The sequence below is a fragment of the Pteronotus mesoamericanus genome, unplaced genomic scaffold (assembly GCF_021234165.1).
Source record: "Pteronotus mesoamericanus isolate MK-2021 breed Mesoamerican mustached bat unplaced genomic scaffold, CSHL_Meso_final contig_90, whole genome shotgun sequence".
Classification (NCBI taxonomy): domain Eukaryota; kingdom Metazoa; phylum Chordata; class Mammalia; order Chiroptera; family Mormoopidae; genus Pteronotus; species Pteronotus mesoamericanus.
The window spans coordinates 8,757,317-8,777,970 of NW_026555277.1; the positions used below are offsets into that span (position 1 = coordinate 8,757,317).

The 20,654-nt window shown below is 47.0% G+C and overlaps 1 protein-coding gene across 3 annotated transcripts; it reads right to left on the reverse strand.

Annotated features, from left to right (window-relative positions):
• Nucleotides 1–86: 86 nt before the first annotated feature.
• PLCD4 (phospholipase C delta 4) lies at nt 87–20,581 on the reverse strand. Of its 3 annotated transcripts, none has more exons than XM_054585657.1 (17): nt 20,337–20,581; nt 15,197–15,252; nt 14,904–15,062; nt 13,491–13,719; nt 12,241–12,370; nt 11,459–11,690; nt 8,350–8,551; nt 7,199–7,343; nt 6,411–6,563; nt 4,291–4,482; nt 2,863–3,019; nt 2,452–2,568; nt 2,046–2,218; nt 1,394–1,529; nt 912–1,061; nt 725–832; nt 87–393 (listed from the first exon to the last, which is right to left on the reverse strand). In XM_054585657.1, the coding sequence occupies exons 2-16, from the start codon at nt 15,216–15,218 to the stop codon at nt 726–728; spliced, it is 2,304 nt and encodes a 767-aa protein (XP_054441632.1). In that variant the 5' UTR covers nt 15,219–15,252; nt 20,337–20,581; the 3' UTR covers nt 87–393; nt 725. The 3 variants fall into 3 exon arrangements, with proteins under 3 accessions (XP_054441632.1, XP_054441633.1, XP_054441634.1); XM_054585658.1 differs by having other exon boundaries at nt 87–397; XM_054585659.1 differs by lacking the exons at nt 2,046–2,218; nt 2,452–2,568; nt 2,863–3,019.
• Between the last annotated feature and the right edge of the window lie 73 nt (nt 20,582–20,654).

Sequence of the window (20,654 nt, forward strand, 5' to 3'; positions counted from 1 at the left end):
TCCTATGTAGCATACGCAGAGGCACCCCTGGAAACTTTTGTTTTTCTACTTTTTCCCTGCCCCACCTGTCTACCCAAATATTCCCCAACCCTCTTTCTTCCCCTTCTTGCCCAACAATGACAGACCATACTCAAGCCAAGTTGGGAAGAGCAGCTCTATTAACACTGGTGAGGCTAGGAAGAAGTGGTCCGGTGTGGACTCCTAAGGGCTGTGCAGTGTTCTCTTGAGAGCGATAGTACAGTCTTGGGGTCTCTTACCCCAACCTTTGCATGGGGAGGCTTGAGGCTTGGGTTTATTCTTTCCTTGACTCTGGACTTTGAGGAAGTTGTGGAGGAGGGGAAAATACCTCTTGGGTTTCTGTGCCCCAAGCCCCTCTGGATTTGTAGTTGCGATCTGCCTTTGAGCCAGAGTTAATAAGAGAGATTAGTCCTAGATCAGGGTTTGGGACTAAGCCTACAGCGAGAGGAAGGAAGGATCTCCAGTATAGCATACACAAAGGGAAAGGGCAGGAAAGACACCAAAAGTTTTGTGAAAACAAAGAAAGGGAAGAGGAAGGTGAAAAATCAGGTACTAAATTTGCTTGTTAGGAAGAGTGAGGTAATCCTGTGCCTAGGAATGTACAACCCAATGCTTGGCTTTTACCACCTCCGCTTTCTGGAGCATGCTTCCAGGGTTTTCTTACCATCTAAAGCAAATGCACCCACCCCTCCCCCGAAGTGCCCACCTTAGGATTCAGCCTCGCTCAGCTCTTCCTGCACGCAGATGTGCACGAAGATGGAGGCTGGATGGAGGCTGGTGCCATCCTTGGAGAGCAGGTGTATATGGCGGTAACCTGGACAGGCACAGGGGGACAGCGTTAGGCCAGCAGCTGCAGTGAGGGGGTTTGGCCGGGGGTGAAAGGGCAGGCTCACCTTGTTGCATGCAGGTCCAAGGCAGGGTGTACTGACCGACAAAGTCATTTCGGGATTTCCAGTTGTAATCCATTACCACAAAACGCAGCAGGGCCAGCTCAGGCACCAGCACTCGGAAGCATAGTGTTTGGCCCCAGTACGGATTAAAACCTGGGGTGGAAGTGGGTGAATGAGGGAGGGAACGAAGAAACACGTTTTTAGACCCATGGCAGGTTACTTTCCCTGTGCTCTCTCACTTAATTTTCATAGCCATCAAGTGAGGAAACCGAGGCTCAGCCCAGGTCACTGGAGGCTATAATTGAGGGTGTCCTCAGACCACACTGAAGACATCCAAGCCCTGATTCTTTGCCCGGTTTCGCACTGCCTCCCACGGAGGTGGCAGCGGGAGGGCGGTGACATGGATTATACTGAACGGAGGGCAGGATGGTAGGAAAGTAACCATCATGCTCCGCCCACCTCCCCCCAGCACTGCCCAGTCTCACCGTTGTTCTCCACGTGGCTGGTCTCCTGCCGGCTTGTGTCTGGGCGAACGCCAAAGATCTCCACTCTCACCAGTGGATCCACGATGGACCCCTCTTTGGTCTTGTCCTCTTTGGGGAGTTGCTGACCACTGATCACCTGCAACAGCTCCTGCTCAGCCCAGCCCCACTCCAGCTCTCACACCCCCCAAAAGAGGGAAAGAGAAGGGAAGGGGGAAATGCCGGCCCTTGCTCTCAAAGCCAGTCCGCCATGGGTCATAGATCTTCTTCTAGTAATCTATGTGCAATTTTAAATGCATTCAAGTAGAAGGTTTGAAAGGTATGTTAATGACAGCAACCCCTTCTGTAGCATTTACATGCACCGGACATTGTTGTAAGCACTTGATTTTAACTAGTCCTCACAACCCTGTGGGGTGGGTAGTAGTATTACCCCCATTTTGCAAGTGAGGACACTAAGGTTAAGGAACTTGCCCAACATCTCACAGTGAGTAAATGGGTTTGAGCCTAGGCAATAGGCTCCAAAGTCAGTGCTGTGAACAGTCAGGCTACCCTGCCTCTCCCAAGGAACTTGGCAGGCCTAGCCACCTGCTTCTCCCCCCTGCTTCTTTCCCAGCTATCCCAGGTTTCTTCCCAACAGTCCTGCTTTCAATTATACCTGGATTAGGAGGGTCTGGGCTTTGAAAGGGCTGATGGGCCTCTCAGGGTGGAAGGAACTCTGGGTATCACGTAGGAAATCTGGCTTCAGCACGTAGCCACAGCCACCGTTCTGGCGGAAGAGCCCATCATAGATGTCCATCTCAAGCCCCGCAGTCTGCACATTCATAGCCACTGAGGGCCCCAGAAGAAGAGAGGGGAAGGATTTACCTTGGGGGCTATCTAGCCTCTCTTCAGGGAGTTAAAAAGATGTACTGGGTATAGAAGGGCCTGCTGGGAATACCTCCATAGATATCTCTCTCAGCCTGGCATTCTCGGAGCATTCCCTGGCCCTACTGCCACCCAAGAACTTACTGCCCACTTGTTGCTCTTCCACTCTCTCTTCCCTGTCCCCACTGCCCCCTCACCCATCTGGCAGCCTGCATTCCAGAATTCCTGGGGGTTGTAGTTGGATGAGTCTGTCCTCAGACCACTGGGATACACACGGCTTAACTGCCAGGTGTTATGCTGCACAAACTCATTGCCTGTAAAAAGGGTGTAGGTAGAGAGATGGAAGTGGGGTGGGCGCTCCCCCTTCCCTGGTCCCAAGGTCCCTCCCAACTTTACTCACCACCCCACCCCCAGCATCTCCCACAGCTCCTCCCTAGAGCTTTGAGCCCACTACTTAAAACTCCTGTTCCCAGGCCTGCTGAGGAGTGCCTTAGCTCCTTGATCCCTCCTTAGCTCCCTCGGATTCTTTCTTAGAACTCATCCGTTTGCCTATCAGACCTGACCCTACCAATCCCATTTCTCCTCTGTCCCTCCCTTTTGGTCCTGACCAGCCTCCTTGATGAGGCTCTTGGCCTTCGTTTCAGAGAAAGACGATAACTCATAGAAGCGGTAATGCTCCCTCGAATGAGTGAAGCCGTGGAATGGGACAGTCTTTGTGTAGACAACCAAGGCAGAGAGGGATGGACACAACATGGGCTTGGATTTCTGGAAAAGGAGAAAGAGAGGAAGATAGGATCGAGCCATGAGCTATCTGAGAGGAAAGAAGCCAATGACCAAGATCTGAACTTCCCCACCCAAGCTAAGCATCTGCCCAATGCCTCCCCGGTGCATTCTCCCTCCTGCCTCACCTTCTTGGGAAAGAGAGGGAGCCCAGGCTTGGGAAGAGGAGCCTGGACCATAATCTGACAACAGATAGGCGAACAAAACAGCGGGCACCTCACAACCTGGGGATGGGAATGGGAATAAAGACTGTCTACAAACACTGATGGGAATATTTTCTGCCTCGGGACTTGAAGAGTCTGTCCCATATTACTTTCTGGATAACGTGTTTTAAATTTATTATTATTTTTAAACAGAGAGGTGTCATCCTCCCTGCCTTTCTTCTTTTAAAGTAAATTAATTATTTTTGGTCAAAACGTACCTGAACCCAGACAGGTATGTCAAGGTATGCAAATGGTCATGGAAGTCACAAGTGGGAGGATGTGAGCGTCCCAGGGCAACATCTTTAGATTTGTCTCCTGAATTCCCATTTCTATCCCTGGACAAGGCGGCAGGTTAAACACCACAGCCCCAGAGGGAGCAGTGTAAGCTAGGAGTCAGCTGAGCCAAGCACATGAGAGATAAAAGCAGACTTCAAACCAGGATCTTGGTGGTCCCACAAGCGGCACCCCTTCCCCACAGGGAGCTGAACCACTCAGGCATAACCTAGTCAGCACCTTCACCTTCCCCACCTCTTCCTGCTCCTTCTCTTTGGCTATTTTTGGCCCCACCTCAGACTCACCTTTTTCAAGAAGCTTTCTCCAACTAAGCCCACTTTAGTGGAGGTCACAGCAGTCACTCCAATAAGCTCTACTTACCCAATATACAAACGCTGCGTGTGCATGCGCACACACACATACACCCAACAGTCATTTTCAAACTTGCCTTTAAGGAGGCAGAGAAGTAGTACAAAGATGTCTCAGGAGTCACCTGGGAGACCCCAGGATAGAGCCAAATGGGTGCGTCAACTAGAGTGGCTCTGCATTTATCTGTTTTATATAGTGAGCTTCCAGAAAAGATTTCACTAAAAAGGATGGTATGGCCCACAGAAGCTGGAAAGGCACTGCATGCATTCTTATGCCTCTTTCCTTGGGGGAAAGGGGCATTTTGCTCCTTGGCCTTCTACCCTGCCAGGCTCGAGTCTCTTCACACGTGGGCTCTCAGCGTGTGATAAAGGCTGACCGAATGCCAGAGCAAAGACCACTCTCCCGGCCTACCTTCTCCTTTTTGTCCTTACTGCGAGGGCTCAGCTCCTGGGTCTCAGGCTCAAACTGGAACTCCAGCTCCAGCTCAGCCTCCTGCTCCCCCTCTAGTTCAGTTTCTAGCCCTTCCTCCTCTTCCTCTCTTTCAAGGTCCTCCTCAAGCGTCTGTAACTTCTTCCCCTTCACCAGGATCTTCTTCCGAAGCTCCTAGAGAACAAAAATGAAGGAGCATGGCTACCTGCCTTCCCTGGGACCCTCATGGGAATCATGTAGGTCCTATTGCTCCCACAGGGCCACCGCAAAGGCAACAGAAGTGAGTGAGTGGTCAGAACTTCCCACAGGAAGTCTGCTGGATCCAGACAGTAAGGATTTTGTATTGTTAAGCAAACCTGTAACATCTGTATCCATATGGAAAAAATAAATGGGGACCCCTACCTCACATCTGACACACAAAGATTCCTCATAGATTAAAGATTTACATGTAAATATAAAGAATGTTAGAAGAAAATTGCCCTGACTGAGTAGCTTGGTTGGAGCATCGCTCCATGCACCGAAAGGTTGCAGATTCCATGTTCTGGCAGGGCATATATGCAGGTTGTGTGTTCGGTACTGGTCAGTGCATGTAGGGGAGGCGATTGATTGATGTCTCTATCTCTCTGAAATCAATGAACGTATATCTCCTTGGGTGAAGTTTTTTTTAAAGGATATTAGAAGAAAACAAATCTTTCTCTACCTTTGTGAGCCCTACAACGCCAGCATGAATTTGGGTTTTCAGATAGGCAGTCATTCTCTTTTATAGCTGAGAAAACAAACAAAGAGACCAGTCACTTGTTTGATATGGATATATTAGTGGTGGAGTCATGTTTTCACTCCGCATCTTCTGATTTAGCTCACTCCAAGTTCTATTTGGTATCAGCTTACACAAAAGATATCAGGAAGCAGTAATTGATTGCCATCAAATTACTTTGAATGTCCCTGAGAAGTCTTAAAGCCCTGAGACCTTGGAGGTGATATTCCAGTCAGGATCGCCCTAAGACGATGAGTGGGGCCAAAGGCTGGAAAAGAAGTGAGGGGTGTGAAAATCCATCCAGGAAGCCATTTCCATTCTGGAATAAGGTTGGCTGTTTCATGCACGATGGTGCCTCGGGAGTTCTTTTCTCAAAAAGTTTTCCAGAGCATTAATATCTTTAACATTTAATAAGTTGTTATATATCAATAAAAATTTTAAACCATCAAAGTGTGTAAATAATATTATCAATTAAGTCAAGAGAAGAAAATAGACCTTTCTTAACTTTTTTTCATGTTTGCCATTACGAACCATCTCATTACTGGAGCTATTTGTCGTCCCTCTCTTATACTGCTGGTTGGAGTGCAATTTGGTAGTTTTTTCCAGAGGCAACTTGGTAATGACAACCAAAATGTCAACATGCAAATTCTTCAACCCAGCAATTTTGCTTTTAGGAATCCATCTCAAAGAAAGAATAAATGGGCAAAGATGTGTGTACAAGTGAAAACTTATAAACAGCCTAAATATTTGCCATTTACTAGTTACATTTACCATCTACTGGTTGAATAAATTATGGTCCATAATATAAAATGGAATGCCAAAAGCTGTTAGAAAGGAAAAAATGATGCATGAAAAGACATCCGGGATATAGATTATATGTGATATAAAGGGCTGTAGAGGATAATCCCATTCACTTTTTAACAGTTGATGTATAATATTATATTATCATTCGCTTTTTTAAAATGTGAATATATATACACATATATGTTTGTATAAGCATTTAAAATCTATTGACAGCAGTTTTTGGCAAAGGGTGAGATTATGGTAGGGAGAGTTCCCTTTCTGTACTTTGGTTTAGTCTGCAACAATTATGAACTCTCAGGAAAAACAATTAAGATACTTCCATTGAAAAACTAAGAGAAAAGCAAATCATGATTTAAAATTTAGAGAATTATAAATAGAAGTCTGTGTTTAATTAGATTTTTTGTAAATTAAAGTTCTCTCTGATATTACAAAGGTCAAGATGGTCCATCCAAGGGTGAGAAGAAGGGAACCCCATGGAAGGAGCCAAGGGCGAGGGGCTATGGAAGCCACCGAAGAGCCTGGGCTGGGGAAGTAGGACCCCTACCTCAGGCGAGGGCAGCTGAGTGGGCAGCAGCCCGTCCAAGGTGGTACTCAGCAGCTGTTCCCCGAGGATCTTGGTCAGATGGTGTGCTATGAGCTCCTGCTGCTCCCAGCTGCAGTGGTTCTCCAGGGACAAGATGACTGGATAGTCTGATGTCTGATTGGGAGGGAAGGAGATGCTGGTGCCAGAGCTCTGAAGCCTGTAACCTCCTTGCATCTCCAGGCCCACCTAGTTACTCACTCAACTGAGAACCCTGATTGCTAAACTCTTCTAACCCCATTCCAGGCGTCAGGGACTTCTTGCTAGGCATGGTGCCACCTCACATCTAAAAGTCATTCTTGGAATCCCCAGACAGACAAGTGTCAGGTCCAACCCAGGTCCCTCTGGGACCTTTGAGTCTCAGGCTCAGAGGGAGAAGGCCAGGCCATTGCCCTGGTTACATGTTTACGTTACACTCTCGGGCTTTCATCTCCAGGTTCCCGCCCTCCCCCAGCCCTCCCCACCACGGTGTCCATTTCCCTGCCCACCCCCTCTCAGAGAGGGGGCAGAAGTTGTTAGAAGTAATCATTACTAATCTCTAGCAATTACCTCTATGACAACTAATTACTAGTAACACAGGTAACACGTTCATAATAATCCCTTAATATGTGTCTGATGCTTCACGGTTAAAATCTCTTTTACTTATATGCCATTTGACATAACCTCCCCTTGTCCCTCCACCCTCCCCAGAGCCAGCCACCCTTCCCTCAGATCCTCTTGCCTCACCAGGACTGCCATCCCGGGGCTCCTACCTGGAAGGCATACTGTGCTACAGTGGCCACAACTTCTTTGAACAGGATACGGGAGGTCAGGGTGTGTCCGTGGTAAACAACAGGTTCCCCGCTAGGTCCATCCCATATATCCACCTCTACACAGCGGCACCCCCTCTTGAGGGCCCTGCAAGAACCCCGAGCCCCCAGAGATAGGAGGGGTCACCGTCTGATCTTCCACCCCGGGCCCCTCTCCCCACTGTGGATAGAATGGTGCTCACAGGCACTTACCCATCAGGATCCCTTCGCACCACACACGGACCATTCTCTGCGCACTGGGACACAGGTGCAGCTCACACTGATCTCCAACACCCCCATTCCCAACCCAACTCACATCTTTCCTTAGCAAGCTACCCATACTGCCTCGCGATGCTTCTGGTGTTCTGGCTGTATTTCGTTATACAACACCTGGGTCATTCAAACTCTCGGTAACTTACTTTCTCTACTAGACTTCCTAGGGCAGAAACCATATGTCCCATCCATCTTCGTATCTCCTGAAGCTACAAGATCAGTAACAACTGCAAAGATACCTTGACTATTCAATCTAATCCATGATGTACCACAATAAAAGCAGGTACCATTTACTAGCTATTGACACATACATGATCTTATTGAATTCCCACAACAATCCAGACAGAATAGGCACTGTTACCATCCCTATTCCACAAATGGGGAAAAATGAGGTATAAAGAGGTTAACTATTTGGCCCCAGAGTACCAAGTGAGGGAGCCAGGATTTGACCTCAAATGGTCTGACTCCAGAACCCATGTTTTTAACTCCTATGCTCTACTGCCTCCCATTTAACATTTAGTTTATTTATTTATTTATTTATTTATTTATTTATTTATTTATTTATTTAAAATAAGTCTGCGGGGACCTCTGAGTTCCAAGAGAGTTTCTAGCCTACGGAAGAGAGAGAAGCTCCATTTCCCCAGAGGGTTCAACGCCGCTCTCCCACCCACCAGTCCTCATTATCTCCTCCAGGTCTCTCAGGTATCCAGGGATCCTCAGCCCCCAAGCCCACCCCCCACAACATCTTCTCAATTCCTGTTATCCACTGACAGTGCCCTCAGTTTCCCACAGATGTTCCCTTCTCATGAGCTCGACCCTTCCTCCCCTCCCCGCGACTGCACCGTATATATCCCTCGACGCTGCTCTGGCCACAAATCTGGTCCCCCACCAGGTAGGTGTTGTGAGAGGAGTTGATGTAGTAGTGGCTCAGGGGCTGAGTCATATCCTGGTATATGGGGAGGCAGGATGGGTTGAAGATGTCTCCGTCCTTCGAGCAGAGGTAGCTGAGGAAGCCATCCATGCTCAGCACATGCCGCAGCTTGCCTAGGGCGTGGGGTAGGGGGCACTAGAATGAGAGCACTCTGAATGGGAGCCCCCCAGCACACCTACAGCCAGTCCACCCCATCCCCCCTTTGTGCTGCCTGTCAGATGGTGTCCACTCCCAGGCTCCCGATCCCAAACTTGCCCCGCTCCGTGTCTATCATTTCAATCATCCCCACCCTCAGAGCGTGTTAAAGCTACAAGGGGATCATTACAATCATCCTAGCCCGCTGCTGTCCAATAGAACTTTCTACAATGATGAAAACATTCTGTTCTACACTGTCCAATATCGTAGCCTCTAGACACATAAGGCTATTGAGCACTTGAAATGTAGCTGTGTGACTGAGGAACTGAATATTAAATGTTGATTTTAATTCATTTAAATTTAAACAGTCACACGGAGCTCACAGCTACCATAATGGGCAGTGCAGTATTCAGTCTGAAGGAGTAGTCTTAGAGATAGGGAAACCGAGGCCCAGAGAGAATCAAAGTCAGAAACTTGTTAACGACATGACCCAGGTACTTTGTTTTATTCTCTGGACTGTGTAGCTGCTTCCAACAACGATCTGAAGGTTCTTTCCTGCTGTCAGTCCCCATACGGTGTTTTGAGGAATGTTTGTCCACCATTGCTTTGAACTACACTTTCTTCAGGGGCAGAGCCTGTCACTCCTTCCTCAGCCCTCACCCGTTTCAGCACAGGCTTCGTATATTACCTACGATGACTAACGGTTATTGAGGGCTCGCTCTATGCCAAGGATGTTACACGCAGCACCTCTCTTATGCTCTCACCAACACGTGAGGTAGATGTGATGTAATCTTCCTTGAGAGGTTAGGTGGCTTATCCTAGATCATATAACCAGTAAGTGTAGAGATTTGAACCCAGGCAGCCAGGAGTCAGAGCCACATTCTACACCACTGGGCTGTGCAGTCTCGCTGAGGGTAACACTGCTGCAGGGGGGCTCCTTTGGGAGGCAAAACAATTAGACTCTCACACCCAGCTCCCTTGTTGCAGCTTTAAAGAGGCCCGGAGATGGTGGAGAATGGCAGGAAGTTTCATTCTTTACAGTAAATAACATATCAGATCACTAGGTTAAGTCAACAGTTGCCAGATACTTTCATATGCATTATTTCATTTGATCACCAATTATTTTACAAGTGAGAAAGCTGAGTCTCAGATTAAGCAACTTCCTCAAGGCACTCAGTAAGAAGCAGAATGGGGACTTGAACCCAGGTCTCTTGACTGCTACTACCCTGCAGCCAGAGTATAATACCTGATAGTTGAGTGCAAGGTAAGTGTAGAATAAATGTAACTGATGTATGCAGGGTCTTGCACTGGTGATAGAAGATCCTATTTTTTAACCCTGTGACCTTCCTCTTCTATGCAGTTTTCTGAAATGATCACTCTCAGCCTCTCTCTTCTCTGAGCTCCCCCATGAACCTGAGTCACCAATCCAGCACTCTCTGTTCGACTCTAAGTTCCATGAGTACATTGTCCTTGTCTGACCTACTACTGCATCTCTGGTGCCTAGCACCGGTCCTGGCACATTTACGTGCTCAATAAGCACTACCCAAAGTAATCAGGGAAAAAATGAAGGAAAAGGAGTGGGGGTTGAGCCCTGGCTGGTGTGGCTCTGCGCATTGGGTGCCAGCCTGCGGACGGCACATCGATGTTTCTCTCCTTCTCTTCATCCCTCTCCTCTCTCTAAAAATAAATAAATAAATATTTTTAAAAATTACTGATTTAAAAAAGAAGTGGGAGTTACAACTTAGGAAACCTGAGTCGCTGGTGCTCTCATTCATCTCATCTCTAATCCTCATTCTCAGGAGAGGCACCAAGAATCAGATGACCTAGGTTTGAATCGCAGTTCCTCCCCCTCATCGGCCATTGGCTTTGAGCCAGTCATTTAATTGTTGTAAACTTCAGTTTTCCTCTTTTGCACAAGTGACTTAATAACAGAACCTTCAATTGATCATGGGAAGGATTAGAAGAGAAAGGGCATGTGGAGGTATTGGCACATTATGTGTCCTTTAACAAAGGCCCAATCTTGATTTACAAGGTTGTAGTGAGGACTAAATGAAATAAGCCATGTGAAAGCACCTTGTAAATTATTTATTATTAATGATGTAAATTCCTCACATTCTGAAGGGAATGGAGAGCAGGAAGATTTACAAGGTTTTAGTAAGGACTGAACGAAGTAAGGCATGAGAAAGTGCCTTGTAAATTATTTATTATTAATAACGTAAATTCCTCACATTCTGAAGGGAATGGAGAGCAGAAAGAGTTCTACTAAAGGGGCAAGGAAAAGATTTGAAAACTTCAACTGCGTTTGTTAAAAACTGAATGATTGACCTCAGCACCATCCCCTTCAGCCAGGGGCTGACTACCTTCTTAGGGCTTTCAGAGGCTTTATAGACTTCAAGAACCATCTGGTAAATTTGGAGAAAGCCCAGGAAAGCGCAGAGAGCCAGCATTTAAAGAGATTTCTAACAGGAACAATGAATGGAACTAGCAGAAAAGGAATCATATGCACTAGAGGAGAAGAGGCCACAGCGAGAGGACTGAGGATTTTCCGTTTCCACTGCGGCCAAAGGCTGCTATCAGGAAGGACTTTCTGCAAATGAAGGATGTGCAACATGCACACGGAGGAGAAAAGGGGTCTTATGGAATGTTCTTCCTCCTGAGAGACCTAGCATCAAAGAGGAAACTCCTGTCTTACCTAGGCAAGAAATGGCTGCTCTGCTTCCTGAGGGGCAGTGGAATGAGATGAAGGTGGTAGGGCAGGGGACCGGGGCAAGGATGGACTCAGCCCTCCTGGAGCGAGGCAGAAGGCTGCTGGTCTCTGGGCCTTTCTAGTCAGGGTCTCCCTCCCTGCGCCCATGTCTGGTGCCTCCCTGCTCCGGTCCTCTTACCACTATCTGAAGGCTCATAGCGGTCGATGAGTTCCAGGGCAAGGTCAGAAGCGTGGTCTCCTTCCTTCTGCTCCTCTCGGAGGAAATCCACAAATTCCAACAGGGTCAGCTTCTGCCCATCAGCTGAAAAGTTTTCAAACAGTTCCTGGACCTCAGCACGCTTAGTCAGTGCCTTATAGAACTCTATAAATTCTTCTCCCTCCAGAGTGTCAGATTGGGATGCGTCTGCTGCCTGCAGGAAGGGTTAGAGGAGAGTAGACAGACCCTTGAACAGCAAATTTATGGCCTTGACTTGTCTTGTAAGAACAGTCTCGCTGACCGATGGATCCAAACATGCTTCCGTAGAACACCTGATATGTAGCGTTCAGAGAGGAAGCCTCTTCAGGAAATAAAAAGCCAAATTTCAGCCACAGCCTTTGCTGCTAGAGAAAATTTTCAACTAGAAAGAGTTGAAATGCCCCAAAGTTCAAAATATTCTTCCTCCTAGTTATTCATATTCCAGGTGAAGTTTTCCATTGTACCAGGCACCTGTAGAATTCTGGCCACAGAGAGAGAGGTCCTTGAGGTCTGATGTAGTAACATATTGTTATGTGTCTTTTATAAGGTTATAAATCATCTTTCCAACAAAACTGAAAAAAAAGAACCGTAGCCTACACTTCCCAGCGAGCCTGGCATAGTGCTCGGGTGTATAATAGAGATTCAGTAAATGAGTGTTGTTGGGCAGGGTCAAGTAAGAGTGTGGCCTTGGCGGGCTGCTGCCAATCCTTCCCCAGAAAACTCACCTGGAAGAGCTGAAAGGCGTATTCGGGTTCCATTTCCACATTCATCAGGTGTAGTAACCGCTGGACTTCTTGGAAACTCATCCGACCATCCTGGTTCTTGTCTCCACGCTGGAACCAGTCGCTCAGCCATCCAGGTCTGAGTCAAGGCAAAAACACTCTGTGTGCAGATGTGTGTGCATGTTCATCCATTGACATCTCTCCCTGTCTTTGCTACCTGTCTATCCTCCACATCAATTCATTTTCCACATTAGCTTCCAGAATGATCTCCCCAGAGTACCTATCTATCTCATTTCCTCATGGCTCTCATGTCTGCAGAGACCTCTCTTTTGCCTGCAGAAAGCCCAGATTCCTTCACACGGAAGTTAAGATCTGTGCCCACATGATCTGGCCCCAACCCAGTCTTCTCAACATATGTCTGTCTTTTCTGTACTTGAGCCAAACCCCCAACTCCCTGCTCTCTGATGTCACAGCCCTCCAGCTCTTCATTTTCCTATCTCTGGGCCTTTACTCATGCTGTTCCTTCAGGTAGGAGTGTCTTTCTCTCCCTCTTTCTTCATGTTCAAGGCTCATGAATACTACTTCCTCCCTAAAGCTTTCTCAGAACTCTCTTAGCTAGAATTAAATTTCTCTTTCTTTTGAACACCTCAAATAGTCTAAGTATCATAATAGTTCCATGGTACTTAGATTATTTACACAAGTCCATCCTCTCCACCAACAAACACAATATCTGAGTCCCCTTAATATTTGTACCCCTAAAGCCTGGCATGGTGTCTGATACATTCTGCTTAATAGATGAATGAATAGATGAGTGAATGAATGAATGAATGAATGAATGAACGAACGCACTGGCATAAGAAGTGAATACAATCTAGGAAACTTGAAGTAGGTCAACACCACTAAGCCCTCTAAGGGGTTGCTTCCCATCCCTGTAGTAATTAATGCCACTGGGACCTTCTGTTTAGCTCTCAGGATCAGCACCTTGTTTGGTCCTTGGCCTCTTGCTGCCCCTTCCCCCAATCCTAGGGGGCCTGCTTCATGGTCAAATTCTGCCTGACTATGGCTTTGCCACCTCAAACCTTGATTCCTCCTTCACTGTTTTCAGTCTCAGATCAGCCTGAGCTGCCCCTCCCCACCCCATCTGGACTCTTGGGCCTCCCTAACCCTGTCCCCCCTCCCACCTGTTCTTAGCCCTGCAGCATCTGTTCCTTCAGTGACCCCTGGCCCCGACACTGACTCCATTCTGCTGATACTGATCCAGCCGCTCCTGTTGGTCCATGCTGGTGACAAAGTCCACCAATAGCTGGAGCCCCTGCATCCAGATTTGGGCCTCCTCAGCACTGTTGGCCACCAGGTCCAGGTTGGCACGGCGGCCATGGAAGACGATGGTGAAGCCCTGCTCCAGGGGGAACTCCTCTGCCAGGCTGCGCAACAGCTCAGACTCATGGCCCTTACGCACTGTCTCCACATCAGAGATTGAGACTGCCAGAGAAGAGCGGGTCGGGGAGCTAAGCAAGACAGTTCACCAGGCTGCGGGGATTAAGGGTCAAGGGCCATTACTCCCCTCTTCACTGTGAAGCCACAGAGAGAAGGAACCCCAGCCTCCAAAGGCCGAAACCCCAAATGCCTCAGTATAGGGAGATGCCAACGTTTGGGATTCAGGATTTCACATGAATCACTGCTGCATCCTCAGGCAGCATGGCCAGAGGCCTGTTGCTGGGAATGGCAAGACCTGGCTTCCAGCTGCCAGCTGGCAGTATGACACAGACAAAACAAGTTAATCCTCAGTGTCCCCATCTTAAATAAGGGATGGTCCCTTCCATGGCCAGTGTGCATGGTGATCACAAGAGGACTGGTGAGGCTGAAAAATGGAAGCAGAGTTGAAGGGTGGAAGCAGTTATACCAAAGCATGAAATGCTCAATTTCAATTCTCCCGTTCTGGGTTTGGAGGGCTTCCCCTTTCCAGATCGGAGGGAGCCGGAGAAATTCTTCTACCCTCTGGTCTCAGCTGGGGGTGGTGCGGATTGTGAGCTTTGATTATGCCTCTAAAGCAGGCTTTCTTAGATGTGTCCTGTGATCAGATTTTTAGTCGGATCATAAAGTGTTTAGCCAATAGAATGCTCATTTGTGATGATGCATTTATGATATTTTAAAATATTCACCATAATGACTAACATGTACTAAATGCATCTGGTTTCAGGTCCCATGCTTTAGACATTAATTTACTGAGTCCCTATAACCTACTAGGCAGGTACTGTTTAACCCTCATTTTACAGATGAGGAAACCAAAGCTTGGTTTAAGTATCTTGTCTAAAGCCGCTGAGCTAGAAAGTGGCAGAGAGAAGACTTTAATCTCGGCAGTGGAATGCCTGAGATCATGCTCTTATTATAATAAAAAACCAAGACATAAGCTATGGTTTATTGAGCTTTGATATGTGCCAGGACTCTTCTAATCCCTTTACGTGCAATAACTGAATTAATCCTAATAAGAGCCTGAAGAGGCAAGTAGTGTTATAATATCCATTTTATAGGCTCAGATATAGATACGAGTGGGACAGCATGAGGAGACATCACAGGACCCGGGTCCTTCTCCTGCCCGCGGGCGGCTGGGCTCCTCAGGATTCTACCCGCCCCTTTGCCCACCCCTAGCTATCCATGTCACTCACAGCTGGCTTTGGCTCTGCCTCCAGCCTGCCGGGCATGCCAGACTGTCATGCCGTCTTCCTGAAGTCTGAAGTATCTTAGCTTCTTCCAGCTTTTGGATCGCACTTTGCGCATCAGCGTGCCTTTCTGCATCAGCAGCACATCCTCATTGACAGGCAGCCCTGGGCCAGGAGAAGCAGGAGCTGGAGAGGCGACTGGGGAGGTGGAGGGCCCAGGAGAAGCTCTCGAACAGAGAATTGGCCTCCTTCCCGTCCCTGGGCTGTCTCCCCAAGCCCTCATCTGCAGGGGTACTCACGGCCTTGCAGCAGGAATGCCATCACCCACTACTCCACCAGCTGGCGCCAGAGTCACCTAAAGGAGTACAGAGGAGCAAAAGATTTTGGGTTAACCTTGATGGTTTAACAGATCAAGGGAGGAAGGGAAGGAAACCAACGTTTCCTGAAATGCAGCGGGCATTTCATCTAGATAGTCTGCAGCTCTTTTTACTTCTGATTTGAATTTGGTGACTGTGAGGCTTAGAGAGGCTAAGAAAACTGCCTTGAATCACATGGGGATTCAGAATTTAAAGCCAAGTATGTCTGATTCCAGAACCTCTGCTGTTTCCCATAACCATCTCCAGAGAGGGCAAAACCAAGGCTTTCTGCCAAATACCCCTCCTTTTCCCAATACCCCATAATCCACAAGATAACCTGGAGTCACATTGCTCGGCTCCTCATTATTAGCAACTGCCATCTTGCTGGCTGTCCTTTCAGAACCTGGAATATTTACATCCCAGCCTTCTTTTCTCCAGGTGGAATCATCTAGCTCCCCTATTCTGGAAGCCTCTCCATGCTCCCATGTAGACCATTCAGCCCCTGAAGTGTTTCCTTTGTCTCTTCTACAACAGTTGGTGCTGTACGTAGCTAAATAAGCCATTTTCCTCTACCTTCACATGGTAAAGCATACTTTATACTCCTTTTCATAACAATTATTCAGTTTCAATGAACCATGTAAATTACAAAGACTTAGAACTGCATTTTTAGGTTTTCTCTACCTATTAAAAAAAAAGTATCTCCTTTATGATATATGCTAATTCAGAACCTGGTTCATTTGTCCTAGTAAGTAACAACAAACTTTGGAAAGTACTAGAAGATTTGATATATGGCCACTTTGATTCTAGCTCTGCCCCGATAAGAAATACTCAATTTTTGACCAAGCCATTCTGAAACTGGCAAAGCCCATGAAACATAAACCTCTATGCTTCTGTGTAAGTGAAGGATCTACACTTCAATAGAAATGTTGTGCTTTTTCTTGATGAGTCTGGTTAAAGGTTTGTCAATTTTATTTATCGTTTCAAAGAACCAGCTCCTGGATTTATTGATGCTTTGAATTGTTCTTCTAGACTCTATGTCCTTTAATTCTGCCCTGATCTTGATTATTTCCTTTCTCCTACTAGCTCTGAGTTTTGTTTGTTGTTGTTCCTCTAGTTCTTGTAGATGCAGGGTTAGGTTATTTATTTGACATTTTTCTATCTTCTTTAGGTAGGCCTGTATTGCTATAAACTTCCCTCTCAGGACTGCCTTCACTGTGTCCCATAGGTTTTGGGTTGTTAAGTGTTCATTTTCATTTGTTTCCAGATATTTTGGGATTTCTTCCTCGGTCTCATTGTTGACCCATTCATTATTTAATAACACATTATTCAGTCTCTATGTATTTGAATGTTTTTGAGTTTACCCCTTGAGTTTGGTTTCTAGTTTCAATCCGTAGTGACAAGAACACATGCTTGCTATGATTTCAATTTTCTTGGATTTGTTGAAGCTGGTTTTGTGACCTACCATGTAGTCTATCCTTTCAATTAATAAGTTTAAAATGTTGACATTGGTGAACATCTAAAAAACTAAAAGAATCCCTGAGGTAATCATTCAGTTAATGCTCCATTAAAAAAATCATGTGACTCAACTCCCTATATTTTACAAATGAAAATGTGGAAATCTAGAAATGTGATGTGACCTGTCTAAGGTCACACAGTATATTAGTACCCTATGTCTCATGAGTGGGGAGAGCCTATAAAGTCACCTGGGGGTAACTAAGTCTTTGAGAAGAAGGTAGAGGTCACTGCAAATACAGCTTCCCTGACTGCAGGACCTAGAGAAGACTTTCTAAATGAGTAGCAATGCGCACATGCCCAGAGGGAGGGGCAAGGTTGGTAAACAGTCTGTACCTAAGTGGGGAAGGAAACTCAAGGCATCTCTCCAGAGAGAAAGAACCCTGCAATGGTTCTGAGAATAAAAGGTTTTGCTGGCTGAGACTGAACATGGGAGCCTGGCTGAGCAAATTCTGGATGGAAGAAGAGGCCCAGAGGGCTTCTTAGGAGACAGAAAACCTCTCTTCTTTTCTGGGTAGAGAGGCACAGCATTGAACCTGAGGCTCGCAAAAGCTATATGAAGACTGAAGTAGAAAATAACAAACAGGTCCACCTTAAGTATCTCAGGCCCTCAGGTTCTGGGGTGGGTTGGGGGTGGGGTTAGCCTGGGGCCGAAGTCTAAACCCCCTTGCCAATATCCTACCTTATCTCCTCTCTGAACTGTAGTCCCCATATCTGGGGCATAGGGATTCTGGGATGGGGTGGGCCTTGGCCCTGGAAGAAGACAGAATTACCTTCCTTTATGCCTGGGTCCAGGAGTTACACAATAATGTCCTAAAACATGGGAAGCCTGAAAACAGAGCCCAAGTACCAGGATGCCCCTAGTTTGGAGCCTACCTCCTCTCAGACCAGCCTTAGAAAATTATTTTATCCTCTTTTGTCAAACTCTTTCAACCCCAGGACATGGAATGTTCACATTCTGCTCCCATTCCTGAATCACTATTTTAAATACTGAGATAAATATATATATCTCAGTGGGGGTGGCTCAGTGGATTGAGTGCCAGCCTGTGAACCAAAGGGTTGCCGGTTCCGTTCCCAGTCAGGACACATGCCTGAGTTGCAGGCCAGGTCCCCAGTGGAGGGCACGTGAGAGGCAACCACACATTGATGTTTCTCTCCCTCTCTTTCCCCACCTCTCCCCCTCCCTAAAAATAAAATAAATAAAATCTTTAAATAAAATCTTTAAATAAATAAATATGTATCCAGGTGACGTGTGGCCATCCATAAGAGGGCCAGTTTCAACACAAGGAGCTCCAGAATGTCAGAGCTGCTCTCCATTTTATAGAGAAAGAGACTGAGCACTGGAAAGATTACCTGAACTGCCAGAGTCACTTAATGAATTAAGTGGCAGAACTGGGACAAGAACCAAGGTCTCCATATGACCAGCTCAGAGATCTCACCGAGACTCTACACTTAAAAATAGCTTCCTCTAGAAGGCAGGTTAAAGCAGGGCTGATAATCAACGAGGAATGTCAAAGTTCTGTCTCTCCCTTCCATCTTTTCCTGTTTCCTCCATACCCCACGAAACAGCCTTGTTGTTCTTTTCACTCTCTTTCCTTTCCCCATCCTGTCTGACCCATTCCTTTTCCTTTCTCCCCAACTCACTCTTTCCACTCTTATCCTCTCTGCCTCCCTGTTGGCTCACTTGTCGGCCTGTCTTTGCTCTCTTCTCATCATTTTCTCCATCACTTCTTCCTCTCTTTTTTCTGGTTCTCAGCCCCTGTGAGGATTTTGAAACTGTGGTCCAGCAGTACATTCCTCTGCTCAGCCTCACTTTCCCCCGTATCCTAGGAGACTAACTAAACACACTGCAGAGAATGCGACTTAGAACCCAGGTGTTCTAGGTCTTGGCACTTCCCCCGGTGTCTGAAGGTAAAATGGGAAGGATGCTCACAGCTGATACAGGTGCAGTTAGGAGAGAAGACACAAAGGATTTGGGAGTGGGAGCAAGAGCAAGAGATGAAGAGCAGAGGATGAACATTGAGTGTAAGAGAGGCTGGACCCTAACTATTCACTCATGGACATGCTTGAGGATGTACCCTCTAGGATACAGATTACTTCCTCTAAAACAGAGATGAGAAAACAGAGACACAAAAGAAAGTGGGAAGTGGCCAGGGCTGCCAAGCAAGATTTGGTCCTCAACTTACAGGTGGTTTATGTCACCTAGGCATGGACTTTGGCAGAATTGTCAATGGCATTGCAGTGAAATCCGGAGTGCCTCTGGTCTTTCTGGGGAGCAAGAAGGAAGGGAATCATTTTGGTTCTGAGCAGGTTATGCCTGACCTGGTTCATATAAAGAGGGCAAAATGGCTCCAGTTCATAGGTCATAGCCCCCAGAATGTTAGAGCTTGAAGGCTCTTTTTTTAAAAAAAGATTTTATTCATTTTTTTTTTTTTTTTAGAGAGAGAGAGGAAAAGGGAAGGAGAAAGAGAGGGAGAGAAACATTGATAGGTTGCCTCTCACACCTGCCCTGACTGGGAGCCAGAACTGCAACCTGGGCATGTGCTCTGACTAGGGATTGAACCAGCGACCTTTTGCTTTGTAGAACGATGCCCAACCACCTGAGCCACACTGGTTAGGGCCTCTTTTTTTTAATTTTTAAAAATATGTTTATTAACTTGAGAGAGAGAGGGAAACATCAATTGGTTGCCTCCCATACGTGCTCCGACTGGGAATCAAACCTGCAACCTAGGTAGGTGCCCTGACCAGGAATTGAACCCATAACCTTTTGGTGTGCAAACAATACTCCAACCATTGGAGCCACATCAGCTGGGGCTGAAGACTCTTTTATAACACATCTAATTTATAGGCTTCTGGCTATATCAATATTCCCTGGAGAGTGTCTTAAAACAGATTCCTTAGCCCCACCCCAAATATATCAGGTCACAATTTCTATGGATGGGACTCAGGTAGATGTATTTTTACCAAGAACTCCTGATACATTTGCAAGTCAGGGAAAACCCAAACTCCCTCTTTTCACAGATCAGAAAGTTGGGGTCCAAAGTCCCATACCTGGTTGATAGCAAATTCAGGACTAGAAACAAGTGTCGTTCCTTGCACAGCACTTGTGCATGCCAACAAACTGCCTGGTCTGCTGATCAGGCTAAGAGCGAGGAGATATAGAACGCAAACCCTGGTTCTTTCCGAGGAAGTCTCATAACTCCCCCACTATTCCCGGGGGTTTCTATACTCCCCATAGGTCTCGGCCAACCCTCATTTGGTAATTCTCAACAATCTGTTAATGACCGTATGCTAAAGCACAACTACTCCAGTCCTCTCTTTCCTTAATAGGGTTGGGCTCACCTCTTAGTGGCAGCCCTTGGGTAGCTACGAAGTCCCATATAAAGAAGTGACCGACATCAGCCAGCACCAGTAAGTCAAAGAGGGTAAGCTAGAAAGAATCAGGAGGTCAGAGCCTTGTAGACCTGTTCCGGCAAAGGAGTCCAGGGTGCAATTTTATCAGGGCGGATAAGCATGCGGAAGGCAGAGCAGAGCTTGGAGCAGAAGCTGGTCAGAGCCTCCAGGCCCTTACCGTGTGCAGGATAGCAGTCCTGTGCCTGTGAGTTCTGCGATGCTCTCCACCGTGGGATGAGGAAACCCTGCCGGCTCCTCTTCTCCTTTGCTCCTCTTGCACTCGCTGGTTTCCTCCCCTCTTCTACTGCAGTTTGCTGCTGTGACCGCCAGAGTCACAGCCAGAGGAAGGAGTGGGGTGGGGAGAAGTGTGAGCTCTGTCCTCAGTCCAGCCCACCCAATTCTTAAAGGCCCAGGACACTGGTCAAGGAGGGAGTCATGGGGTGGACTGGGTAGAAAAGGATTAAGGGGAGGGGTTGGAGCACCACATAAGCAGGGA

Excerpts from the sequence above, each read along its gene's own strand:
- PLCD4 (XM_054585657.1), bottom strand. The coding sequence starts at position 15,218 with ATGGCATTCCTGCTGCAAGGCC. Across the intron at positions 11,691-12,240 it reads ACGCCTTTCAGCTCTTCCAG|GCAGCAGACGCATCCCAATC; the intron begins GTGAGTTTTCTG and ends CCCTTCCTGCAG. Across the intron at positions 1,530-2,045 it reads CCCAGACCCTCCTAATCCAG|GTGATCAGTGGTCAGCAACT; the intron begins GTATAATTGAAA and ends GAGCTGTTGCAG.